Source organism: Pempheris klunzingeri, chromosome 4, assembly GCF_042242105.1.
Source record: "Pempheris klunzingeri isolate RE-2024b chromosome 4, fPemKlu1.hap1, whole genome shotgun sequence".
NCBI classification, from domain to species: Eukaryota; Metazoa; Chordata; class Actinopteri; order Acropomatiformes; family Pempheridae; genus Pempheris; species Pempheris klunzingeri.
In genome coordinates this window covers 11,951,480-11,974,784 of record NC_092015.1, presented here as the reverse complement: position 1 = coordinate 11,974,784, position 23,305 = coordinate 11,951,480, and the positions used below count along the sequence as shown (strand labels likewise).

General features: G+C 41.5%; 2 protein-coding genes across 2 annotated transcripts in view; both read left to right on the top strand.

Annotated features, from left to right (window-relative positions):
- Positions 1 to 10,915, top strand: part of ppp1r37 (protein phosphatase 1, regulatory subunit 37) — a 40,596-nt gene extending 29,681 nt beyond the window's left edge. Inside the window, exons 6-13 of the mRNA XM_070829932.1 lie at positions 1,454 to 1,604; positions 1,804 to 1,959; positions 2,811 to 2,923; positions 5,378 to 5,519; positions 5,619 to 5,785; positions 6,147 to 7,905; positions 8,004 to 8,089; positions 8,851 to 10,915. Coding sequence (XP_070686033.1) covers positions 1,454 to 1,604; positions 1,804 to 1,959; positions 2,811 to 2,923; positions 5,378 to 5,519; positions 5,619 to 5,785; positions 6,147 to 7,905; positions 8,004 to 8,080 — 2,565 coding nt within the window. The 3' untranslated portion in view covers positions 8,081 to 8,089; positions 8,851 to 10,915. The remainder of the gene's footprint in view (positions 1 to 1,453; positions 1,605 to 1,803; positions 1,960 to 2,810; positions 2,924 to 5,377; positions 5,520 to 5,618; positions 5,786 to 6,146; positions 7,906 to 8,003; positions 8,090 to 8,850) is intronic.
- Positions 10,916 to 17,593: 6,678 nt separating this feature from the next.
- Positions 17,594 to 22,535, top strand: LOC139199537 (proton-coupled zinc antiporter SLC30A1). Its single transcript, XM_070828574.1, is given in 7 exon segments — positions 17,594 to 17,668; positions 19,472 to 19,842; positions 19,845 to 20,100; positions 20,817 to 21,113; positions 21,432 to 21,703; positions 21,873 to 22,060; positions 22,223 to 22,535. Coding segments are annotated over 6 exon segments (1,689 nt in total). The 5' UTR covers positions 17,594 to 17,668; positions 19,472 to 19,479.
- Positions 22,536 to 23,305: the final 770 nt, after the last annotated feature.

Here is a 23,305-nt window from a genome sequence, read left to right as displayed (position 1 = left end):
AACATAGTTTGTTTGGACATGTTAGAAGCACAAAATTCACAGGAAAGTGACCAAGTCAACAAAGTCTGAGCAAGTCAACAAACAACCAGGCAAAACTTTGAAGTTTATTCTTATTCTTTTGGAGCTGTGTGTAACAAAAAGCAATTTCCCCCTGGGGATTATTAAAGTAATTCTGATTCTGATTCTGATTCTGAAAACGCTCTGCACCCGACATGCTCCTGAAACGCTCCCGGTGGGTTTTCAGGGTTGGCCTTCAGAATAAACTGTGTGCAGTATTTCATGTTCATGTTGGTTCCAAATACTACTGACGTAAAGTTGAAGTCTTTTCCTCTTCTCCTGTAGTTTTGTCTTTGTGCCCTGAGGAGAAGATCAATCTGACCTGTTTTTTTTTTTTTTTTTTAATCTCTGGCTGAACTTGTGTCGTGCAGTGTGGCTGTTTTCTGCCAGCACTCAAACATAAGGGTCGACCTCTTTTAAAGTCTTACCTGTGCCCTTTACAATGTACTTTGACGCAGTCATCACTTATTACTGTTAAGAATACAAATGGCAAATTACTTACTATATTATTAGCATTGTGGCCTATTTATTTGTTCTCTAAGATCCGGTTCATTACTTACCATCCTGGAAGCAAAAACAACAAATTCTTAATCACAGCCGCTAATGATGCAATAACTGTGTTTACAAAAATTTATGAGCACCACAAATGGACTATAATGACACCTATGGCTGTGTGAGAAGCTAATTTGTCATCTGATCAGCGTTTGTACCAAAAGACATTCCCCTGTCTACAAGCATCGTGTTTCTGATGATTAATGAACAGCTGTCTGGAGACACAACATACATACATATATTCCAGCATACAGATTGTTTGTGTAGTATATAGATATAAAATCGCAATAGATCTAAACACACTTCTGCTTCAGACAAGTGCATGTCCTTGAATCCCTGAGGTGAGGCTTTGGATGAAGCATGTAAAATATATATTGATTACTGAAGTGGGCAACGTTGTGCATACACGTCATCTTTGTCATTCACATCTGCTCATTTGAGGAAAATGTTTTCTGCGTTGAGTCCATTGAAAGTCTCAGCTGGTGTTGTCAGAAGTTTACTACAGCAGCTGTAATCATGGAGATGTTACTGGATTAGGACGTAAGATCAAAGGCCTCCATCTAGAGGGTAGAGGATGTAGAGGTGGACAATGTGTTTTTATGTGTGTTTGTGTGAGCCAGATGTTTTAGGCCACATACTTGCATTAAGTCCACAAAGACAACCTCATCTCACTTTAACCTGGATAATTCCACTCACAGACCTGTATAATTGTACTTTAACAGCCACACAAAGATAGTTTTCATCATAATAATGAGGACCTTATTTCACACTATTATGATTGTGATGTGCACTTTAATCCGAGCATACCAAATTAATTGCGTCTCTGTTGGTGTTACCCCCTCAGACGAGCTCTCTGCAGTATCTCGATGCACGTAACACTCCTCTGCTGGACCACTCGGCTCCCTTTGTTGCACGAGCACTCAGGATCAGTGGCAGCCTGGCAGTCCTCCACCTGGAGAACGCCGGCCTGTCTGGCCGACCGCTCATGTTACTGGGTAAGATGGGCAGGGTGCCAGAGGGGTGACGGGAGGAGATGTAGAAGAGGAAGAGGAGGGGTTTCTCTTTCCAACTTCAGTGTCAGAGAATCCTAATCCCAGAATTTAGTCCTCCTTTCCTGACATTTTGTTTTTCTTCTTTCACTCATATGCCCCTCTTCTCCTTTCACCTTCCTGTACCATTTATGTTTCTGGGCAGCCACGGCTCTGAAGATGAATATGAACCTGCGGGAGTTGTACTTGGCAGACAACAAACTCAATGGCCTGCAGGACTCAGCCCAACTTGGCAACTTGCTCAAATTCAACTACAACATTCAGATCCTGGACCTGCGTAACAACCACATCCTGGACTCTGGTACGCAGCAGTGATAGAGCACCAACACATGCAGCAGCATAAAAGAAAAGACTTGTATGCACACCTCAGTGCCTTTTCAGACACCCAGATAAGATGAGAGTTTGGAGGAAAAGAGGTGATTGCAGCTAAAGGAAAAAAAAAAGGAAAAAGAAATAAAGCAGTGAAAATAATAAGAGGGAATTTTAGCTATTTACATAATTTACATATTGTGCAAATGTACAATAAGATTCAGATAAGTGATCAGGCTGGGGAGCAAGCAGAAGTTCTTTGCTTGTTTTTATTATGTTGATATAATTATCGCCACTGAATACAATACACCACAGAGCTATTTATTTGAATTTTTTGGCATTATGTGGCCAAACACTTTGAAATATTTACAAAGTAGTCTGCATAACAGATGGACTAATTTACTAATAATATTGTAATAAGTCTTGAAGCTAATATGTGTATTTTTGCTTTGCTTTCTACCGCTATATACAGATTTTTTTCATATATATACTTGATTGATAGATGCACTTTTAACATTAAACTCATTCTAGACTTATCAGATGAATTTAGACTGCAGCAGTTTTCTGCAGTTAGAAACACAAGGCGCTTCCAGATGCAAGATGACACTGACTCGCTGCTTACAGTGAACAGGTCTTCTTGCTAGTTGAAGTGCTTTCTGTAATAGAGAGTGATGGAAAAAAATATTCAAAACAATGCAAACAAGCTGCTGGTAATGCACCAAACACCCTTAAATTAGATTGTATTTTAGGTCACGAGACATTTTGTTAAAATTGTTAGAAAATTTGTATTTAACTTAAAAACATAATAATTTTGTTTGTGTCTGTTTATGTTCACCATCACAGGTCTGGCCTATGTGTGTGAAGGACTAAAAGAGCAGAGGAAAGGCCTTGTCACTTTGGTGCTATGGAACAACCAGCTCACACACAACGGCATGGGCTACCTCGCTGCTGCACTGGTACACACACACACACACTCACACACTGTGAGACAAAAAAGCCTGTCTGTACACTCACTTATCAGAGGAAAACACTGGCTGTCTGTACACCAGCTCAGGCAGGGAGAATTCAATTTTCTCCTCATTACCCAATCAGAGAAGTGATTAAAATAGAAATCTGCTGTTGGTGTTACCTCTTCTCTCCTCATATCTGTTCATGTTCAGCAGCTCTTACACGTGCGCTTTTTACTGTAGCTCAGTCTCTCCCACACCTACCATGTGTTTTTGTTCTCCTTTTGAAGAACGTATTTTACTTGTGAAAAAATAATGTTTGCTGAATTGATGACAGGTAGCAACTGTCAGCAGTCTGCACAGCCGCTGCAGGCAGCAGCCATTTACACCAGTAGCTGCTGGTTTGTTTCCCACTTCACAGTACAGTAACTAAATACATTCACTTCAGTACTTTTTGAGGTACTTGTGCTTCACTGGAGTAACTCAGTTTCACAATACTCCACTGTATTTCAGAGGCAAATATACGTCTCCACTACACTTCACTACATTTAGTTAATGATACAAAACATGATCAACAAATGAATTGTGGTATTTTATTATAGGTTAAGATAAGACTTGAACCCCACAGAGAAAAGTTCACAAGCTTCACAACTAGTATGTAAAATAATTCAAACGAGCTGCACAGGCAGCATTTTAACCTCCGTGATGTAGGAGGATCTTGTTTAAAACAAATAAGATTAGGAACTTTACATGTGCTATGGTGTTGTTAGATGAATGACTCATATTTGCATTTCACTAGAGAACTCGTTACCTGTTGCCTTTGTGTAAACTTGAGTGACAAGTGTGTAGGTGAGAGATTAGTGTGCTGTATTGATAGGTGCTATGACGTCCGATTTAATAGCACATTTCCATGTAGGCTTCTCATTAACACAGCTGACATTTTGTCCAGTCCTGTCTCGCTCAGTAAAGCAAAGTGAGCTTGGGGCTGGTCTCCGTGCCGCACTGTTTCTCCCAGTTTATCTTGGTTTAATTTCACAGCAGTCTGGCATAGATAATCCATTAGTAAAGTCAGTGGTCTCATTCCTGTTTTTTAGCGATAGCATCATTATCTTCACACTCATTGTTCACTTATTGTTTTAGTACTACAGTGTGTAAATGTAGACACTGCTGAGTCATTACTGCCTCAACCACATTGTCAGAGTTAGAAACTTTTTTTCTGTTGTTTTTAAAAATTAAAATGTTCTGTTACAGTTATGTTGTATTAAAAGAGCCACAGCAAGTTTTGCCAACATAAATACCATTATATAATAATATTCAATTTGCAGAACACTTTTTAAAACACACAGGTAAAAAGGGCTTCATTTATAGGGCAAAATACAAACATACAAGTGCCAGTATGCAAACGTCACTACACACACACACACACACACACACACACACATAAATACACATGCAAAACCAAAACACAGAGGCAAAACTACCAAAACAAGCAGAACAAAGGATGCATGTCGATAAACTGTCAACGTTTATCAGCACTGTTTTATGAGATGAGATTAACTTTGTTTTTGTAGACTCAGACTAATGGTTACAAAACAATCTTTTTGTTATGAGCAGTGTAACAGTGAAGCTTCTTAGCAGTAAAATGTATGTAAAAAACAGTCATTAGGACTTTGACTAAAAGGACTCGAATGTCTTTAACCTCTCACATGTTTTTAAATATGGCTTATGACACACAGTCCTCTTATTTTCCGAAACATGTGGTGATTTTGCTTTTGGATTATAAAATATTGTATTTTTGACCTCTTCCAAGAAATTTGTCTGATGGTGTCTTTATTTTACTGGAGCTTGTGAGCTGTTGCAGAACACACAAAATGGCCTAAAACCCCACATTCAGACTGATAAAGAACATCCCATGACTGTCCTGGCTGCTGATTCATAACCCTGGAGATAACACAGTGCACTTGATTACCACAATGCAAAGAGACGATAACGTTTAACAGTAACCAATGTAAGCAGAAAAAGACTGCTAGAAATCAGTGTTTATTTATTGATTTGGTCAGTGCACAAAGTGAAAAAGAAGCAGCACGTAGCTCCAGCACTCAATGGTAGGTTTGATAAGCAGTAACATAATGTGGTAGTCAGAAAGATAATTATATCTTATAATAATTCTGATTATTTATTATATAAATAAGAAATATTTTATTGGATCTATTGGAAATGGCTGGCTCACATCATAATACACTGGTTTTCATTGAACACAATGAAACACATTTTACACCTCAGTTAATCATTTCATAACTAAAGCATATTTAAGTTTGCCCAGACAGAAGCTGTTAAAGCTTAAAACTTGAACTAAACAATGTGGCTTTATAGCTGCATTCTCCCATTACTAAATAAATACTCAGTTGTTTTATATCTCTGTTCATATTCTCAGAGTTTCTGTTGTTTCTCTCCCTCCCTCAGCCATCCACCCAGAGTCTGGAGACTCTCAACCTCGGCCATAACTCTGTAGGCAACGAAGGGGTCCACAAGCTGAAAGACGGACTGATTGCCAACCGCTCTGTGCTCAGGCTGGGTCTCGCTTCCACCAAACTGTCCTGCGAAGGTTGGCACTATTGTCTGTGTGCCTCTGCTTCAGTATTTATGGATGGTTGTTTTGCTGTCTTGCATGTTTTGACCTGGTTCTTTGTAATCTGTACTGTAGGAGCCGTGGCTGTGGCTGAATTTATCGCTGAGAGCCCCAGACTGCTGCGTCTGGACCTTCGAGAGAATGAGATCAAGACAGGTGGGCTGATGGCCCTGTCGCACGCCCTGAAAGTCAACACCTCTCTGCTGCGTCTCGACCTTGACCGGGAGCCCAAGAAAGAAACTGTGAGCATGGGGACAAGGCATGGGGAGGGGGAGACAGGGGTGATAAATTACTGTCTAAAACAGACAGGGACATGCACATGTTCTCTTTCTTTTGTTTATTTCCAGTTGTCCGCAAATTTCATGAAAAGACCAAATCTAACAAACAAAGGAATGGCCACATACGGCATACATACATACATACATACGCCACCAGCCTTAGCTTTTTAAAGAGAATTGTATTTTAAAAGAAACTTTTACTAACTAAAATAGCAAACTGAAGGACAGCACTGGCTCAAAAGAGATTAGTGCTTTGATTTAGTTGTTTATTCTCTTATTCTTGTGGTTCTTTTGTTGCATGTTTGTGACGTGTTTTGTCCCTCAGGTGAAGAGCTTCATTGAGACCCAGCGCACCCTGCTGGCTGAGATCCAGAATGGCTGCAAGAGGAACTTCATCCTGACCAGAGAGAAGGAGGAAACAGAGCAGAAGATGAGGCAGTCGGCATCCATGGCTGAAATCGCCACAGAGGATGGGACCAGAGAGGAGGAGGAAGGACCAGCACCAGAGGAAAGAGTGGACGCAGACGGGAAAGAGGGAGTAAAAGTTGAAACAACAGGAACTGAAGGACAGACAAGCAGCCCGTCAGGAGCTAGCTCTGAGATGACTGTTCCTCACTTGACCCTGGAGTCGGATTCTGACACTGAGGATGAGGAGGAAGAGGAGGTGATAACGAAGTCCTCTTCCACGTCAAACTCCTCCCTTCACTTAAACCAGACTGCTCCTCAAACCCAGACAGGGGCTGCACAGCCCCTCCGCAGTGCCTCACCTACATCCTCACCTTTGTCTGCCCTACCTGCTGGCGGATCGAGCGTCATTTCCGGCATCACCGTCACAGAATCCACAGCTCCTCCTGGCACCCCTCCATCTCCCGGTCGATGTATATCTGTCTCTAGTCCAGGGAGGGGTCATAAGATCTTCATGGTAACTCGGGTGGAGAGCCCTCCTGAGCAGCAGCAGCTACACCCCCAGATAAGTGCACCTGCAGCTCCCAGCCACGATAAAGAGGCCTCAAAGAAGCCTGTAGACACAAACACACCCACGACACAGCCGCCGCCCTCATCTCAAACACCTGCACAAACACAACAGACACAGGAGGACGTGAAGGAGAGCTCAGCTGCTCCATCAACAGACTGTAAACTGACAGAGCAGAGTCCTGTAGCACACTTAGAGTCCGCACTATATGCCACACAGACCCACACACTAGAGCCACAGTCTACAAGTCAACCCACAGAGGATGTAACAGCTAGCACTTTAGACCCAGGAGTGACAGATTCAAGTCAACAAGCACCAGCCCTGCCTTCAGATTCCTCATCAGTGCAGGCTGTAACATGTCCGTTCACTGAAGAGGTAACAGAGAGCACTAAAAGCCCCCAACCTGAGCCTACTTATGTGGAAGGAGAGAAGGAGGGAGAGGAGGAGGAAGATCTCATAGAGGATGAAGGACTGGTGATGTCCCCTCATAGCACAGAAGGAGAGTGTACACAATTAGGCGAACTGAATCAATCCCAGACTAGTATCCCTGAAGTAGAAACGCAGCTGCAGCCATTAACATTTGCTCTTGAACAGCTGCAGAATGAGCTAACATCTGCATCAGAGGAGAGCCAGTTACAGAACCGGACAGACGAAGAGGAAGAAGAGCAGCTGTCGCTGCAGGAGAACCAGGAAGCACCAGCCATCTGGTCAGAAAATGAAAAACCCAGTTTAACAAAGAAGGCTCACAGCCAGCAAAGCCAAGAGGAGTCAAGTCCAAAGCAGCAAACGGAGGCAGATGAACAGGGAGTCAAGTCCGATCTCTCTGTCCAGACTGATCAGCAGGCACCACCTCTCACTCAAGGTGGAGCTCAGGAGTCCAATCCAGGAGCAGCATCAAAGAGTCACGAACCGACCACAACTGTGTTCGTCTCCCCAGTCAAAGTGGAGGATTCGCCCGATGACAGCTCGGCAGACGACGGGGAGTGCTTTGCCGAGGCTCCAGAGGAGGAGGTGGTTGGTTCAGCTCTGCCCAACGGCCTGAAGCCTGAGTTCTCCCTCCACCTTCTCGACGCTGAAAGCCCCAAACCTGGCAGCTGTGTGATGGAGCACGGTGAGTCGCTGTGGTCACTGATCTATGGATGATGTGATCTGTTGGTTTCGGGTACGGGAACCCTGTTTGGTGACGTGTGTTATGTGTCACCTGTGTAGTGAGTGTCAGCTGCGGACAGGACCTGGAGGAGCTGCTGCTAGAAGCCAGTTTGGAGACGGGAAGAGACGCGCCATGAAGTTGTGAGGTAAACATTTACTTTTATGTATCTACAATAAAAAATCACAAGTAGACAAGTCATCATCCTGTTGACATGCTGTAAAGCTTCCATGACACGGACTTCAGCAGAATTGACTCTGTTAGTGACTTCATGCTGAACAAGTCGGTCTGAATATAAAACCAAATAAATAAAAAGTTCAGTCTGTGAGAAAATGATCCAACTTCTTACTTGATTTATTACCTCAGTAAACATTCTCCTCATGAGTTTACGGTCTCAGTCCCTAGAAATCAAGTCGTCTTCAACATAGCATGATGTTCATAGAGCATAAAATGATTTAATCGTGTGACTCTTCCAGACTTTCCAAATGTTATAGGACTGAATGGGTTAAAGTCTGATGGTGAAATGATTCATTTCATGGGAGTTGTGAAACTGTAAACGCTGATTCATAGTCATCTCTTTCACAGTTTAAGTCTATGGAAAAAAAGTAATGACTCGGTTTGGCTACTATGTAAAATTGGCTTCAAAGCCTGGCACGCTTTCTGAGGCTCCAAAATCAAGATTGTGACGGCCGTTAAACTGAGATGGTGATTTTGAACATGCTCAGCTCGAGGCTTCAAAAGGCAGTCCGCAGACCAGTGGGTGATTGTTTTTATATACAGTCTAAGGGTCAAAAATGATTCATATATGGATTATCAGTCATGGATCATTAGCATGAACTCTTACTGGGTTTTAAAAATGTTCGCAGCTACATTCAGGACTGAGTTATCTCCTGTGTTCTGCTTCCACAGGGACCGTGAGGACAGAAGAACATGGCTCTCATCTGGCTCTACTACATGACTGGTTACCCTACAATGTTTTTGTCATTTCCTTGACTTTACCACCAACACAACCTTTCCATAAAGGACGGAAGACCCGGTGTTTCGGTCGAAAGCTCTTCACCCAAAAATACAAGCAAATTGTGGAAAGACACAAAGGACAAAATCGACTTCTCGAGCTTGGCTGTGACAAATAAGGAATCGTCTACATTCACACTACATCAACCACTGGAACACACAGACGTATGCACATTGAGTGTGAGGAAGAGGGGGGGTAAGAAAGAGAAATAAAATCACCCTGTCATCACTACATAATGTCAATCTTTACAAACAAGCAGCCGCCTGCGAGTGAGAAAGAAGAGAGACGGGGGACGCAGGAGGGAGGATAAAACACTAACCAAAGACAGACCTTTCTCACAGCCCTACCTGCTCTCCTGTGTAGATTTCCACTGTAGTCGGGGAGATAACTACCAATTAAAGTTTTTGTCATAACACAAACACACACAAAGACACAACGGTGATGATGAGGAAAATGGGGCAGTGACAGACCCTGCTGAGAGGACCTGCTGGCTTTAAACACTCGCTGTAGAGGTGGACGTGGGTCACTGTCAAAGGCTTTTATATCCAAGGAAGCTGAAGATGTGAACGTGTCTGTTTAAATGTCAGCGTTTTATGTGTGTGCCCCCACTCCTGACCACTCTCCCCATTCAGAAAAAGAAAAAAAAAAAAAGAAGAAACTCTTAGGGACCTCTGCCAAAGTGACCTCCCTCTCCTCTGTTTCCTCATCCTCTGCTCACTTTGGCCCCTCAGGAATCAGCGACCCCCCCCCCCCAGTCTCCTCAGCGCTGATGTTGAGGAGCTGCGACTGTCTCCCGCCTGCCTCTGCAACGACAAACCTGCTTCTTGAAAAATCACAGTAATTTGCTCCCAGCTGGAAAAAAAAACATGTCTGCTTTTGGTTGAGTTATTTACAGTAAAAATCTTTTTTTTCTTATTCTTCAATTCTCTGCAGCTTCAGACACCGTTATTGCTTCGTTCGACCAGTCATCGTTGTGTTCGACTCTTTTCATGAAAAGCAGCTCGGCCTGTCGTCACCTCCCCTCTCCTCCCTCCTGTCCCCTCAGTCTTCCACTGGTGCTTTGTGCAATCTCACCCCTCCACTCCACCTCATCATTCATGTTGCCTTCAAACTCACCACTTCAGATTCAGTCTTTGTTTTTGTTTTTTTTTTGGCTGCTTTGAGAAATCAGTTATTTTGTATTTATTTTATAGCTATATGAGCCTTTTTCTGATTCATTTTCTCCCCTTCTTTTTCTCCCCCTACTCATTTTATCTTTTATTTTCCATTTGGGGTTTGCTTTTAAAGATTAGCCCCATTTTTGATGTATATTTCAGATTCAAACTAGAGCAAATATTTAGTTTTGTGTTTTTTTTTTTTTTGTGGGGGGGGTAATCTGTGTTGGAAGGAAAGGTAAATATGATTGAATGGTTGACTATGGTAGCAGTCGGGGTGCAGTAACGAAAGCAACCACAAGGAAGCAGCAAACAGTAGTTCTCATCACGGTCCTTGTTGTTGTTTTAACACTATTCTGCTGGGTGAAGCTGTGGCCACGCGGGGGCGCTGGTGGTCGTGTTGTTTTCCTACAGAACTGAAGGGGATCTCAGTCCGGACAGCATCATTCACAACACGCTGATGTCTCTGTTCGAATCCAGCCGAGGCAGTAAAACCTAACATGACATGTCAGCTTCATGTGTGTTCGTGAAGAGAGCTGGTTTTCCCTGCTTTGAATTTTTCCCTGAAGCAGACACAGGCAGGTTTGTTGTTTGTGTGTTTTTTTTTTTTCCTCCTAAAAAGGAGCAACATTCAACCCTCCTGCTCCTCTCCACCCAACAGATAGTTTGCCCCCACTGTTTGTTATGCTTTAATTTTTAGAAATTTTTAATAATAATTTGTTAACTTAATTGAAATGTGCTGGTAATCACAAAGATATGTATGGCGAAATTTGTTCCTCTCAAATAAATGCATGTAATGACTAAATGATGTGACTGAATGTTTCTATTCAACATGTGTAAATGCAGAAAAAAACAAGCGAGACGTGTTCAGAGCAAGTTCGACTGGGATGTTTGGATGCAGCTGGCGACTCTTTTTCAAATGTGTGATCTTCAAAAGTGGTAAATTTGCTCACAGACCAGTTTTGCAGGGAACAGAGTCAATATATTAGTGTTTGTGAAAACGTTACTGGTTGATAATATTTAGAATTTTTTTTTTTTCACTTTCTGTTGATTGGTATGAAAAAACAATTACATCTGCTGCGATTCAGTGTTGTAAAACAGTCCTGTGAGGTTTCACTGTGTTTCCCCTGTGCTGAGTAAGTGATGGAGGGGCTGTCGGTGCAAAATGACTCCAATGTGTTGATGAAGTTGGACATCAGATTTGTCATTTGTGTGTTTGGTACTAATAACAGCACCTCACAGGGACCTAAAATCAAAGCCAGACGGTGGCTCCCAACCTGTGGATGGAAAAGCAGACAAAATATTGTTAAATATCTGAACCAAAAATGTAATTTTCCAGACATTCCTCCAATCGTTTCTCTGGTTTCTTGTGAGTCACATGAGATGGACAGTGGAAATGTTCATCAACACTGTTGTGTGGTTACAGAGTAGGGCGCATAAGGATTAAAATGGAATACAATACAATGGCAGCATGACACCATGTCCATGAAATTTGGTTTAATTACAGTGTTTTGCTGATGTGAGGCATCTATATTTGTTTGGTTTACAGGTACCTTCATTATAAAGTGTCAGGTTTTAAATATCAGAGTTTCTGAAAAAGTTTCCAAGTTTTCCAGTAAAAGTTCAGACTTAATTTGATGTAAACACTACTTACGAATCAGGAACTCGTAATTACGATGACATGAACATGGCATTAGGCCCAGCAATTATTAAAGACTGTGAAATGAAAAATACATTTTCCAAGTTAAAAATCTACATGTAAAATAATGCACCTCTTTCCTAAAAGTAAATTAACAGGATGAGAAAAGCAGAAAAACATGAAAAATTAACATAATTTTGGGTTGCAGGAACATAAGTTCCTTTTATTTTTTGTTTCTTGTAATAATTTGGGATAAGTTCCTCTGTTTCATGCCTTTTAAAAGTAATTCAGTCCAGGAGACACTGCTGATGTCTCCTGGACAGAGGGAGTGCAGCGGTGGCGGGGGGTCGAGTACAGGGTGGGAGCTCTGCTCTGTATTTGTTACTGAAGGAATTCCAGGCCGCACTAATCCACCACCGCCCAATAACGCTCCTACAGCGCAGGGAGGGGAGATCATGAGACAGCCAGAAGTTATTAAAATGTGATTTGAAGTAGCACTCAAGACTTACAGATGACCCCAAAGAGTCAGGTGTCTCTGACATTTTTATACCAGGGAGCTTTGTTTCTTAATTAAAGCAGCAACAAGATGTTCAGTGGCAACGTTTTTTGTACAGGTTGAAAGCAACAAGAGCACTTTGGTCAAGATTAGAGAAAGACAATGGGGTTTTAGTAAAATGACGAACAGGAAGTTTGACACCCTTTCACTCATTTAAATGTCAGTGAGTAGTGTAATGTCGGGCTGGTAACCCTCCCTAAAAAGTCAAATTGTCATTTTTACGCCTCAGTTTTTATACAGATTATACAAATGTGATTCAAGAATCTTTATTTGTCACATACACAGTTATACACAGTATAATGTGCAGTGAAATGTGTTGTTTAGTGATCTTTAAAGGTGCTGGTTGGCAGACTTTTTTCACTGTTGGTTCTAGCCAGGCTAACTGTTTCTACCTGTTTCCAGTCTTTGTGCTAAGCTAAGCTAACTATCTACTGGAGGGAGCTTCATGTTTAGTGTGCCGGTACGATCTTCTCATCAAACTCTCTGCAAGTCAGCAAATATTTGTATTTCCCAAAATGTCAAACTACTCCTTTAATCATCTGCAGCCCCTTTAAAGTTTCCTACCCCTGTAAGTTGGGAACCTTGGGGCTAAACGTCCTATTATTGTGTTCTTTAATACATTTCACTCAATATTCATTCAAGTTGTTAAAAAAAAACATGAATGCTGGGAAATATTTGCCCCGACCGTCACCTTTCATTTTTTATCCCCAGTCCAAACCTACGCATAGCAAGATATTCTCGGCCTCTCTCTCGTTTATAATTTTCCTCCTGAATTTATTGGTAGTGTGTTTAGACCAAAGGTCATTGAGAGCAGTGGCTAAAATGGTTTGATAACAAGGAAGTTGTGTACTCCTCCAGCACGGAGACAAAACATTCCGATGAGAGGGAAAAGTGTGTCATCACACAGTGAGTTTAATCATTCCTGTGCCTGAATCAAAGCCTGTGTTCACACACACAAACCAGCCAAACAGTGGCTGTTGTTCAGTGTAGATTTCATAGACTTTGTGCTTAGTCTGCTGCTCTCTGCTGAGTGATGAAGGTCTGGCTTCTTGAATCTCCCCAAGGAGCATTCAAAGGGTTTTGGTTTTATTACATCTGTGAAGTTCCTGTAAAATTCAGGTTGAAATAAAACATTTCCTAATATTCTGTCGGCCTCCCTCCCTTTGTTTTCTGTGTTTCGTGACTCCTCATATGGCCTCATATGAAGCTCCTGAGGCTGCGTCCACATCGGTATGAGACATGTGATTGTGCACCTCAGGGTGAGCAGTCGAGGAGTCCATCAGTGAGACGTTTTCTGTCTGTGAGGTTGTTTTGTCAGATCCACAGACGCCACTTTAATTTCCTCTGAGGTCTAAGGTAAGAAGAAGCTGGACTTTACTGTTACTGATTGATGTTCTCAGCAGGGAGTCGAACTGGACCAGTCTGTTGGTCCATAAACTTTAACTGCTTATAGGCTGCAGTAGTTTGTCTTCATAGGAATTTATTTTTCATTTGCAAACAGACACCAGATCAGAGTGGACGACTTCAATTCTTGGGACAACGACTACACCAGCGTCCACTCACGAGAAGCACAACGGTAAGAAAGGAATTACACAAAAATATATGAAACAAAACACATAAAACACAAATTAAGAACATTTTAAATGACTAGAAGTGTCACTTTGAATAGAAATAGAAACAACTAGCAGTATTGCACAAATTAATACCGTGAAATGTTTCAAGAAACAGAAATTGAAACTACAAATTATCAATCCATAATTCAATCCATCAATGGAAAATGAATGTGCAACTATTTTCAGAAAAAATACCATAATTTGGTTTAAGTTCGTTTTTAAAAAGAAAAATCACTCATCAGCAGACAGATTTTGTTGAGTTTTCATGGAGATGTTTCATTATTTCATATATTTACTGGCGGTGGAACTTGAGTTCTGTACTTATACTCGTTTTTATTTGAGTGATTTAATCCGATGCTACTTTATACTTGCATCACAATTCATAGGAACGTGTCATAGTTTTATTTATTCCACTACATTTATTTGACAGCTGGAGTGTGAAAGAATATTCCTGTTATTATTATGTGTTTTCCAATGGGATCATGAATGAATTTCTCATTAAATTTATGACAATATTTTGAAACTGAATACAAGAAAAGTCATTATAACAGTGTAGTCTGGAGGGAGGCAGAGGCCTGATCCTGTGTGTGAAAAAGTGTTTTGAGATGATGTAACGCAGTGATTCCCAACCAGGGCTACTTCCACCCAACGGGGTACATGGAAAAAACATGCAGTAGCTCAACTAAAATTAGAAATTAAACAATAACAAACAGACAATATATGTCATTTAATTGAGTCTGCTGTGATATCTGAACTATGTTGTGATTGACGCTGTGTGAAAACGAGAAAAAGCAAAAGTCTTGGATAAAAGGCTGAAATAAAACATCCAGCTGCTGTACGATTGCAGCTCAATTGTAGAAAGAGATTCATGCAACAATTTCCACACTATGTAATAAGCTTTGTGAAGCTTCTTGAAGCGGCCGGTTTAACCCTTTCATGCATAGAGGTCACTACAGTGTGCAGCTCTTCAAAAGCTGTTTTCTTGTATGTGCATGAGTTTTGATGGCGTAGTTGCACATCAGCCACTACAGTGGATGCTACTGCATCATCTCATACACTGCTACCCAGTGGGAAGCCACTGCAAGTGGGAAAAAATAAAGAGTGAAACCAAGATGGTGGACAGACAGCCAGAAACAATTTGCTCATTTGTTTCTGTTCAAACCTTCTAGAAAAAGAGACTCATGCAGGTAAGAAAAATAGGTGACATCAAGTAACATCTAAGGGGTCATCCAAGTATTGATTTTATATTGGGAGGAAATTATGATTAGTCACATGTCCACTGAATTGTACATCATGCATCACTGGCTAGATTTCAACTACTGGACATATATATAATATATCTTTATAAAATAGTAAGTTCAAACCTGGTTTTTCATGCCTAAAGATGAATAAAAACTCTCCTGTCTGACGTTATCATAATTCATGCATGAAAGGGTTAAAATCAATTCAAATGAACAGTGAGGGGTTTTGTCAATGAGCAGGTACTCGAGCTCACAGCTGCATTACAGCTAACATGTTAATGCATAATGCATAATCCAATGTTAGTGAATATGTGATAATAAAACACTGAAAGAAGAGAGACGATTCTGCATAAGAAGCACTTTTACTTTACCGAAGTCCATTTTGTGTCTAATATCTCAGTGATTTTACACGAGTGAAATATCGAATGCAGAACTTTTTCCTGTAACAGAGGATTTTTACATTGTGATGCTGCTTTTTAAGTGAGAAAAAATCAGAAAACTCCACTGTTGATATTTGGTAAACCATCTCCATGACAACTGGATGACGATATGGTAATACATTACTTATATTATTATCATTATTTTGATCAAGGGTAAAAAAGAAGTGACCTTGTTTCACTATATTATCGTCTTTTTTAGTCAGAATAACTAATCCAGTCTAGTTTTGTTTTAAAATCATCTACACACAAGAAAATTACCTATTTTTGCACATTTGATCAACATAACTACATATTGGCACCATGGTCATTTAGCAACTGCTGCTATAGTTACCTGGTACAGATGCAGTTCACAATAATAATGGTCTATTTTTTCAAACAATAAATGTCAGACTTTTAATTTAAACAAACACAAGCTTCAACTATCGCTAGCCAGTTTCATCAGCTACAGACGACCAGAAATACTGGACCTGGATAAATGCTTTGTTTTAAATGATTGTTCTGCCGCCTCAAAGTGGCCAAAATGTGATCATAGCAGCTTCAAGGAAGTCCTCCAAAGATCAGGGAGCAGGCAGCGCTACAGAACTAAAAAGCAGATTTGTAGGAGCTAAATGTTTAGCCGGGCTGGCGTCTCTCTCTCTCTCTCTCTCTCTCTCTGTTAGGGGACAGTGGCAAGTGATCAAATGCTTCCTCGCCAGCCTTTCCTTGGGCTTAGCCGTGCCTCAGGAATGTGCTGGCATGCTGGTAGAACAGTAGGGATTTATCCATGGTGTCAGCCTCTATCTGGCCTGTTGATTCGCAGTCCAGTGGACTGCAACAAACCCCTGGCACTCTGGAGCACGGGCTGATGGGACTGCTGCATCATCTGTGGGGTCATGAGTGTTGAGAGGGGGGCAGAGAGGGGGCACCACCTCGGCAGAGCTTGAGAAAGCAAAATAACACAAAACAAACAAAGGAACAGCTTGAAAATATGCGAATTTGCTTCCTTGCTGAGAGTTAGATGAGATGACTGATAACACTCTCATATCTGTATGATAAATATGCAGGACACAGTTAGCTTAGCTTAGCTTATCATAAAGACAGGAGATGGGGAAACAGCGAGCCTGGTTCTGTCCGACAGTGGCATCCATCTTCCCATCCAACTCTTGGCAATGAAATGACTAAGTGCTTTCCCACTATTCCTTAAATTTCTTTAAAAAGAAGGAATAGCACATACATCCTCCTGCAGAGAGTTGAATTCATAAGCAATAAAATGCACTCTAATTCACTTTGGGGACTTGTTGCTACACTCTTACTGGATCTGGTGTGACCTGTAGCTTATGGTGGCTAATGTATGTATGTTATCTAATGTATAGAAGATGTAAGTTGTGATATTTGTGAACACAGTGGTAGCTGATCAGGAAAAGTTACATAGGCTGGGCAGCTTATCTGATTCCACACTTTCGTCCACATTTATGTTCATTATTATCTTGTCATATGTCTTCTGAATCATTTCCCCAAATTTAATATATCCAGTAGGTTTAAATGGAAAATAATGTTCAAAAGAACTCAGTCCTCTAGTAAACAGATCAAACTTTATGACCATAACTCTCATATATACTGCCCTTTACTTGTAACTCCAGACTGGATTCATTCTACATTAAGCAGCCTGGTGATTCCAGTACATCAAGGCAAAGGGTTTTTTTTCAGACATAACCTTATGATGTGATCTGGTTATGTAATCCTGACAACACAATGGGGATTTAATTAGTGCAAATTAGCTTCACTTGATCTGTGCAGAGAGAGTGAAGGGTGGGTGGGCTGTGTGATGTGTCCGCTGGAGGTATTTTCTCCCACCAACTAGGTGAGGAGGGAATGCAAACAGGGATAACTGAGGAGAGGACGATACCACCCACCCTCCCCCTCCCCAGCTCACATGACTGCGATTAGAGCAGAGGAGGAGTGTGGTGGGACAGAGAGAGGGAGAGATGGTGAGCACGATGAATGACATTTTTCTGATTTCGGCGCACAGATCACAGCCACGAACTCAACTTGTCTTTGATCGCTGGCCGAGGGTCGTCCACTTTCCTGGGGTAATTAAACTTTAGACTTGGAAGAGAAAGCATGGGTTGTCTGTGCATTTGTTGCATTTGTCCTAAACTTTGATAACCAAGTGCTGCTTGTGCAAAGTGTTTTACATGCTGGTTTGTTCATGACTTAGAGTGAGTGTGGGAGAAGTATTTTAGTAATACTACAGTGTAGAAATACTCGGTTACAACTAAAACTCGTGCATTCAAAATTTTACTTGCATAAAAGTGCTCATTATGCATAATGATCCATTCCAGGATCATGTATATTATATTATTGGATTACAATGACTGATGCATAAATGTGTGCATCACTGTAATTGTAAATAGTTCTGAAGGTGGTGTTTATTTTATTTATTTACTTGATTTACTGCTGGTTAGATTGTGAATAACCACCAGGGATCAATAAAGTTTTATCTTTATTCACAATAATACATCATCATTTATTTGCTGATTATATGTTGTATTATCAATCTGTATGCGTTAATAACCTTTAACTCTTCAGTCTTAACTAAATAAATGTACAAAGTACAATATTTGCCTCTGAATTGATGTGGACCAGAAGTATAAAGTTGCAGAAACTGAAAACACTCAGATAATCCAGTCAGGCTCAGTCACGCTGGTGTGGTTAGATTTAAATTCATATTAAAATCATTGGTGGAAAGTAACGTAGTACATTTGCTCAAGCACTTGTACTTGTACTAATGTGAATAGTCATTTTCTGCAATGATATGGACCTACTTCTACTCCACTACATTTCAGAGGGAAAGATTACACTTTTTGCTGGACTACATTTATCTTATAACTGTAGTTTGCAGATAAATTTCACATTAAGCTTATGATCAAGAAAAAAACTATAGGTTTGGTAGAATAAACTACGCAGCAGCATGACTGCTCCATAACTGGGAATATAATCGAAGAGCGAAGACAGCACAGTGGTGTGTGTGAACTCTGTGATTCACCCAACATCCTGACCTGAAGTGTAACAGATGCAGCTGCTACATGACAGAGTTGCTCAGATGTCAGCACAGAGTGTGTGTGTGTGTGTGTGTTCATTACATGTGACAATTTAATTTTGAATAAGTTGGGATCAGAATCTGCAGCATTTAATGCAAGTTAATTGTAGCTGGAAATAATGTTTTACATACACAACAGCTTACACTACATATGAAACGTATGATAATCCACCGCAATATTTGATAATAATATATATTTTTTGAATATTTCCCACTCATGTGTGTGGAGTTGCAACTCATTATGAAAATCTTACTTACTCGAGTAATCGGTTAGTTGCTTGGTCTGGTTTCTCACAGCCTGATGGGACATCTTCATCTTATTTCTTCTGACCAACACTTCAAAATTCAAAGATATTCAATTTACACTGAATAACAGTGTTGACAATAATGTAATAACATTTAATGTAATGACAATAAATTAATGACAAGAATGAGGATTATTAACTACTAATGGAAGCCATGAGATGATTTTCATTGGCTTTATAAATAACTTTATTTGAGGTTTTGTGTGTATAAAAGCATAATCATGGACTTTTTACACAGGTTTTATGTGTAGCCTGATACTCTGATTCTCAGTCAAAATTTTCATTTCTCCACACACCCTAAAAGTGTTGTTTCCTTCTGGCAGTGACGAATGCACATCTAAAAGAATGCTTCTAGAAACAGGGAGTGATAAAAGAGTATATTTTTTCATGTTTACACGTGCGTTTTTTACTTCTAAAAAATGAGTTTAATGAACAAAGGAGGTTATAAGAGCATGTATGAAATTCTCATGTGCCCTTTATACTCTCAGTTGCAGGCATGAGGGTGCTACACTGGTGCATGCTGGGAGTGACCATCCTGCTGCTGGTGTGCGAGGTCACCATCTGTCAGCTGTGCAAGTCCCTCATCATCCTGGTGGATGGTTTCCACACACTCTTCATCCTCATGCGTAAGGCTCTTCCTTCTCCTCCACCTGCAAGCATAATGAAACCTCCTCGCTCCCCTTCGGACTCCCCTGCTTCTCCTCCACATGTTTCCTCCTCATCGGCAGCGCCTCCTTCCACCCTGCCTGCGGAGTCATCCATCGAACGTGTACCTGGCACCCAGACTGGTGGGTGGACCATCCCAGATCAACCTAACGATGAAGCCGCCTCACGGGTTAACTCTCACCAACTCTTCTCTGTCCTCCAGCTCTTGGCTGCTCTCTGTCTACCAACAGCAGGATCCAGGTTGTGGCGGACTTCATCTCTGCTCTCCTCCTGGCCTCTCTGTGTGTCTCTTACATAATGGAAATCGTCAGCTTTTCCCTGGAGCCATACCCAGTACAGCGCCCCCTACTGCTTGTGGTGGTCAGCGCTGTCAGTCTGCTCCATAAGATGCTGGTGCTCAAGCTGAACTGGGATCAGCTGCAGGATGAAAGGGCTAGCAGGGACCACAGAGGTAACATAACTGACTAATGATGCACAAATATACTGTGTAACAATATGTGGTAGTATTTTATAATAAGGCATTTTTATAAAGGGTTGATAAGTTGTAACTAGTAGCTGGTGTTTTCCTCCTCCAGCAGCATATTATGAATGAATAATGTAATTATTAAATAAATCATTCATTAACAATAAAGGTCAGGAATCCCATTCAGTGGCATTCAGACACTTTTCAGTCAGGAGCGTAAAAAAGAAAACAAACACTTTTCAAAACAGAAGCTGCAAAGCGCTTTATGGGGAGAAGTAAGGGGGAAATATGGGGTAAAAGATACAGAGAAGACATCAAAACAAGCAGAATTAAAAGTATAATGCATGAAATAAAACATAGAAAATCAAGAGACGGTAAACGAATCAAACACAGAGAGACTACATACAGTATAATGTCCTGTGTCATGCAAAACTCCTTCTTATATTATCTTTACATGTAGTTGACTTTGTGTTCAGTCACTGTTGGGTTAGGCTTAGGCAACAGAAACACTTGTTCAGGTTTGTTTTTGTTTGTTTGTTTGTTGTGATACTGGGATTATGTAATAATAATCTTTTACTACAGAGGAATCAGTGTGCCTGTTCAGGTGATGATATCAGTCTGCCAAGTGTATATTCAGCTGTAAAGCACATCAAGCAGTCTCCATGTTTGTTTTTCATTCCTCTTCTTCCCTCTGACTCCCACAGTCTTGGCTGAGGAGGAAGCCAAAGGCCGGGCTGGGCCGGGCCGAGTCCTGGGTGACGTTAGTCAATCTGCCGTGGACGACACATTCCACAACGGGGCGCTTGTCCTGTGTAACCCGGGAACCTCCAGCATCCCTGACAGTGACTCTCAACCACCACAGCTAGAGCCACAGGTCCACCTGCATGCAGCAGCTCCACAGGACGGCGCAGACTGTGAGGTAGCGAGTGGGGCTGCACATGTGAGTCACTCAGACGACCTCGCAGAGATTTCCAAAGAGAGCACCTGTGTGGGACGACTTGGTAAGAGAGCCTCACCTCAGTGTCCCACGTGAGAAAAATAACATTTGAATTCATGTGCTCTTTGAAAAAGCAGGCTCTCATCTTTGTTATCAGTTTTGAACATCTGTTTGTTTATTTTACGTGAGGTTGCCATATCACAATGCATAAATGTCAATATCAAAAATCTTAATATTCTTATTAACACTGTGACAGCTGCAGTGTATCAGAGCACAGTGTGACTCAGTTCAACCTTTTCTGTTCTCTTTATGGCCTGAATGTGCTGTAGTGTGATCTCAATGGCGATCTTTCTTGAAACAATCATGTTTTCTCCTCCTTCAGAGAGTCACAACGCCTTTAATACCTCCCCAGTGTTCAAGTCATCACGTCACTCTGGCAGCCCTGTAGCCATCAGGCGGTGGCCGGTCTGTCTCCTGTCGCTCGTCATTCAGGGCCTTTGTACCTCCATCCTGACTCTGATCAACAGCCTGGTGATGCTGCTGGTCGACCCAGAGTGCCTGCACAGCTCTGGAGCCTGCAGCCTCCTGGTGTACCTGGATCCTGGCCTCTCCCTGCTGGCTGTGATCACGCTGGTTATCACAGCTGCACCACAGGTCAGGAGTTTAAATGTTGCTGGTGCACTTATCAAGACTGAATTAAGAGTTAAAACAGCCTCGAAAAGGATCAGTTTAAGAAGAAAAAACACTTATTTTATGTTGCCAGTATTTGCTCCAGCTGTATCCAAACCTGTACTTACTCTGTTTCACTGGTTACTCTGTGCAGGTGCACAGGTATGGACTGCTGCTGCTACAGGCCACACCTCCACACATTTGTGTGTCTGATCTTGGACGGAGGATTGCGAGTGTCCCCGGGGTGCAAGCTGTGCACGACCTCCACGTCTGGCAGTTAACTGAATCATTCACGGTGGCCTCTGTCCACGTGCACTGCCATGCTGGGTTTCCAATACACAGGTGAGGTGGAGAAATGTGACTCTTGTACTGGCAGGTTTAATTTTTTATACCATGGTGATCTCAGCTGTGATTGGCTGGAGGGTGTGGATTCACTTTTAGTAGCAGAACATTAGCTGAAGACTGTATGTTTTATTAATGCAGAATCATTTCCCAAACGTCCAGGTGTGCTGATCTGATGTCAGGGGTCACTAAGGTGCTTCACAGCGTAGGAGTGAGCTGCTGCACCGTTCAGCCAGAGTTCGCATCCTGCTCTGGGTCCTCTGCAGGCAGTGGGGGTGACGCCTCTCCCGTCGTCCACAGAGAGGACCCCACCCTGCCTCCTCTCCTGACCTGCAGCCTCGCCTGTGGAAAGGCCTGCGCTGGGCATATGTGCTGCACTCCCCTGGAGGAGGAGACCAGGAGCCTGCTGGCACCAGCAGCTGTGGAAACAAAGGAGGAGCCTCAAACACTGGTCATCGAGAACACCTTCCTCTGACTGTTACCCAAAGAACTGCTCCGGAGGAAAATAAATGATATCCATGTACTGATGTAAAGGTTAAGATGGTGGAGGACAGGAAAAAATAACAGAACTGGAAATCTCTCTCTAAACATTGACTACACGTTATAAATATCAATGTTCTGTCGGTCTTATGACATAAAAACGGTGCTAAGCCAAAGATTTTTATGCAATATCGTGAAAAATTCGGTGAATATTGAGGTAATTATTTCTGGTTTTGCTTCATTTTTACCTGTGTCTGTATTCTGTCACATGTATGTATTGAAATAAAACAAATTATAACACAAAAGTGTCTCTTTTCATTTTAAGATAATATAAATTGTATGGATCCGAGCAGCGAAACTGAAAAGGGCAAACAAGAATAAAGGAACAAGTAATTTAACTCTATCTTTGTCATGAGCACCCACTGAAATGAAACATACTAAATACTGTATGTGTACACCCAGTCTTGATACCTGAACATTTTGTTGCTAATAATCCACGACTCTAATAGATAGATAGATAGATAGAAATACTTTATTGATCCCCGGGGGGAAATTCTGGAAATGGAGCAATAATGGAGCAGTTTTATGGTAAACTATTGCTACTTTAAGCCAACTTAAGTAATTAATTTGAGAACTTCTTCCACAACTGTATCTCCCAATATGAACAGTAGCTACAACATATATTCAGACAAATAAAATAAAATTGTGTTTGCAGATAGCAGAGTTAGCAGCATCGACCATGTGAGGCTGTGGTGGTAGATCAGA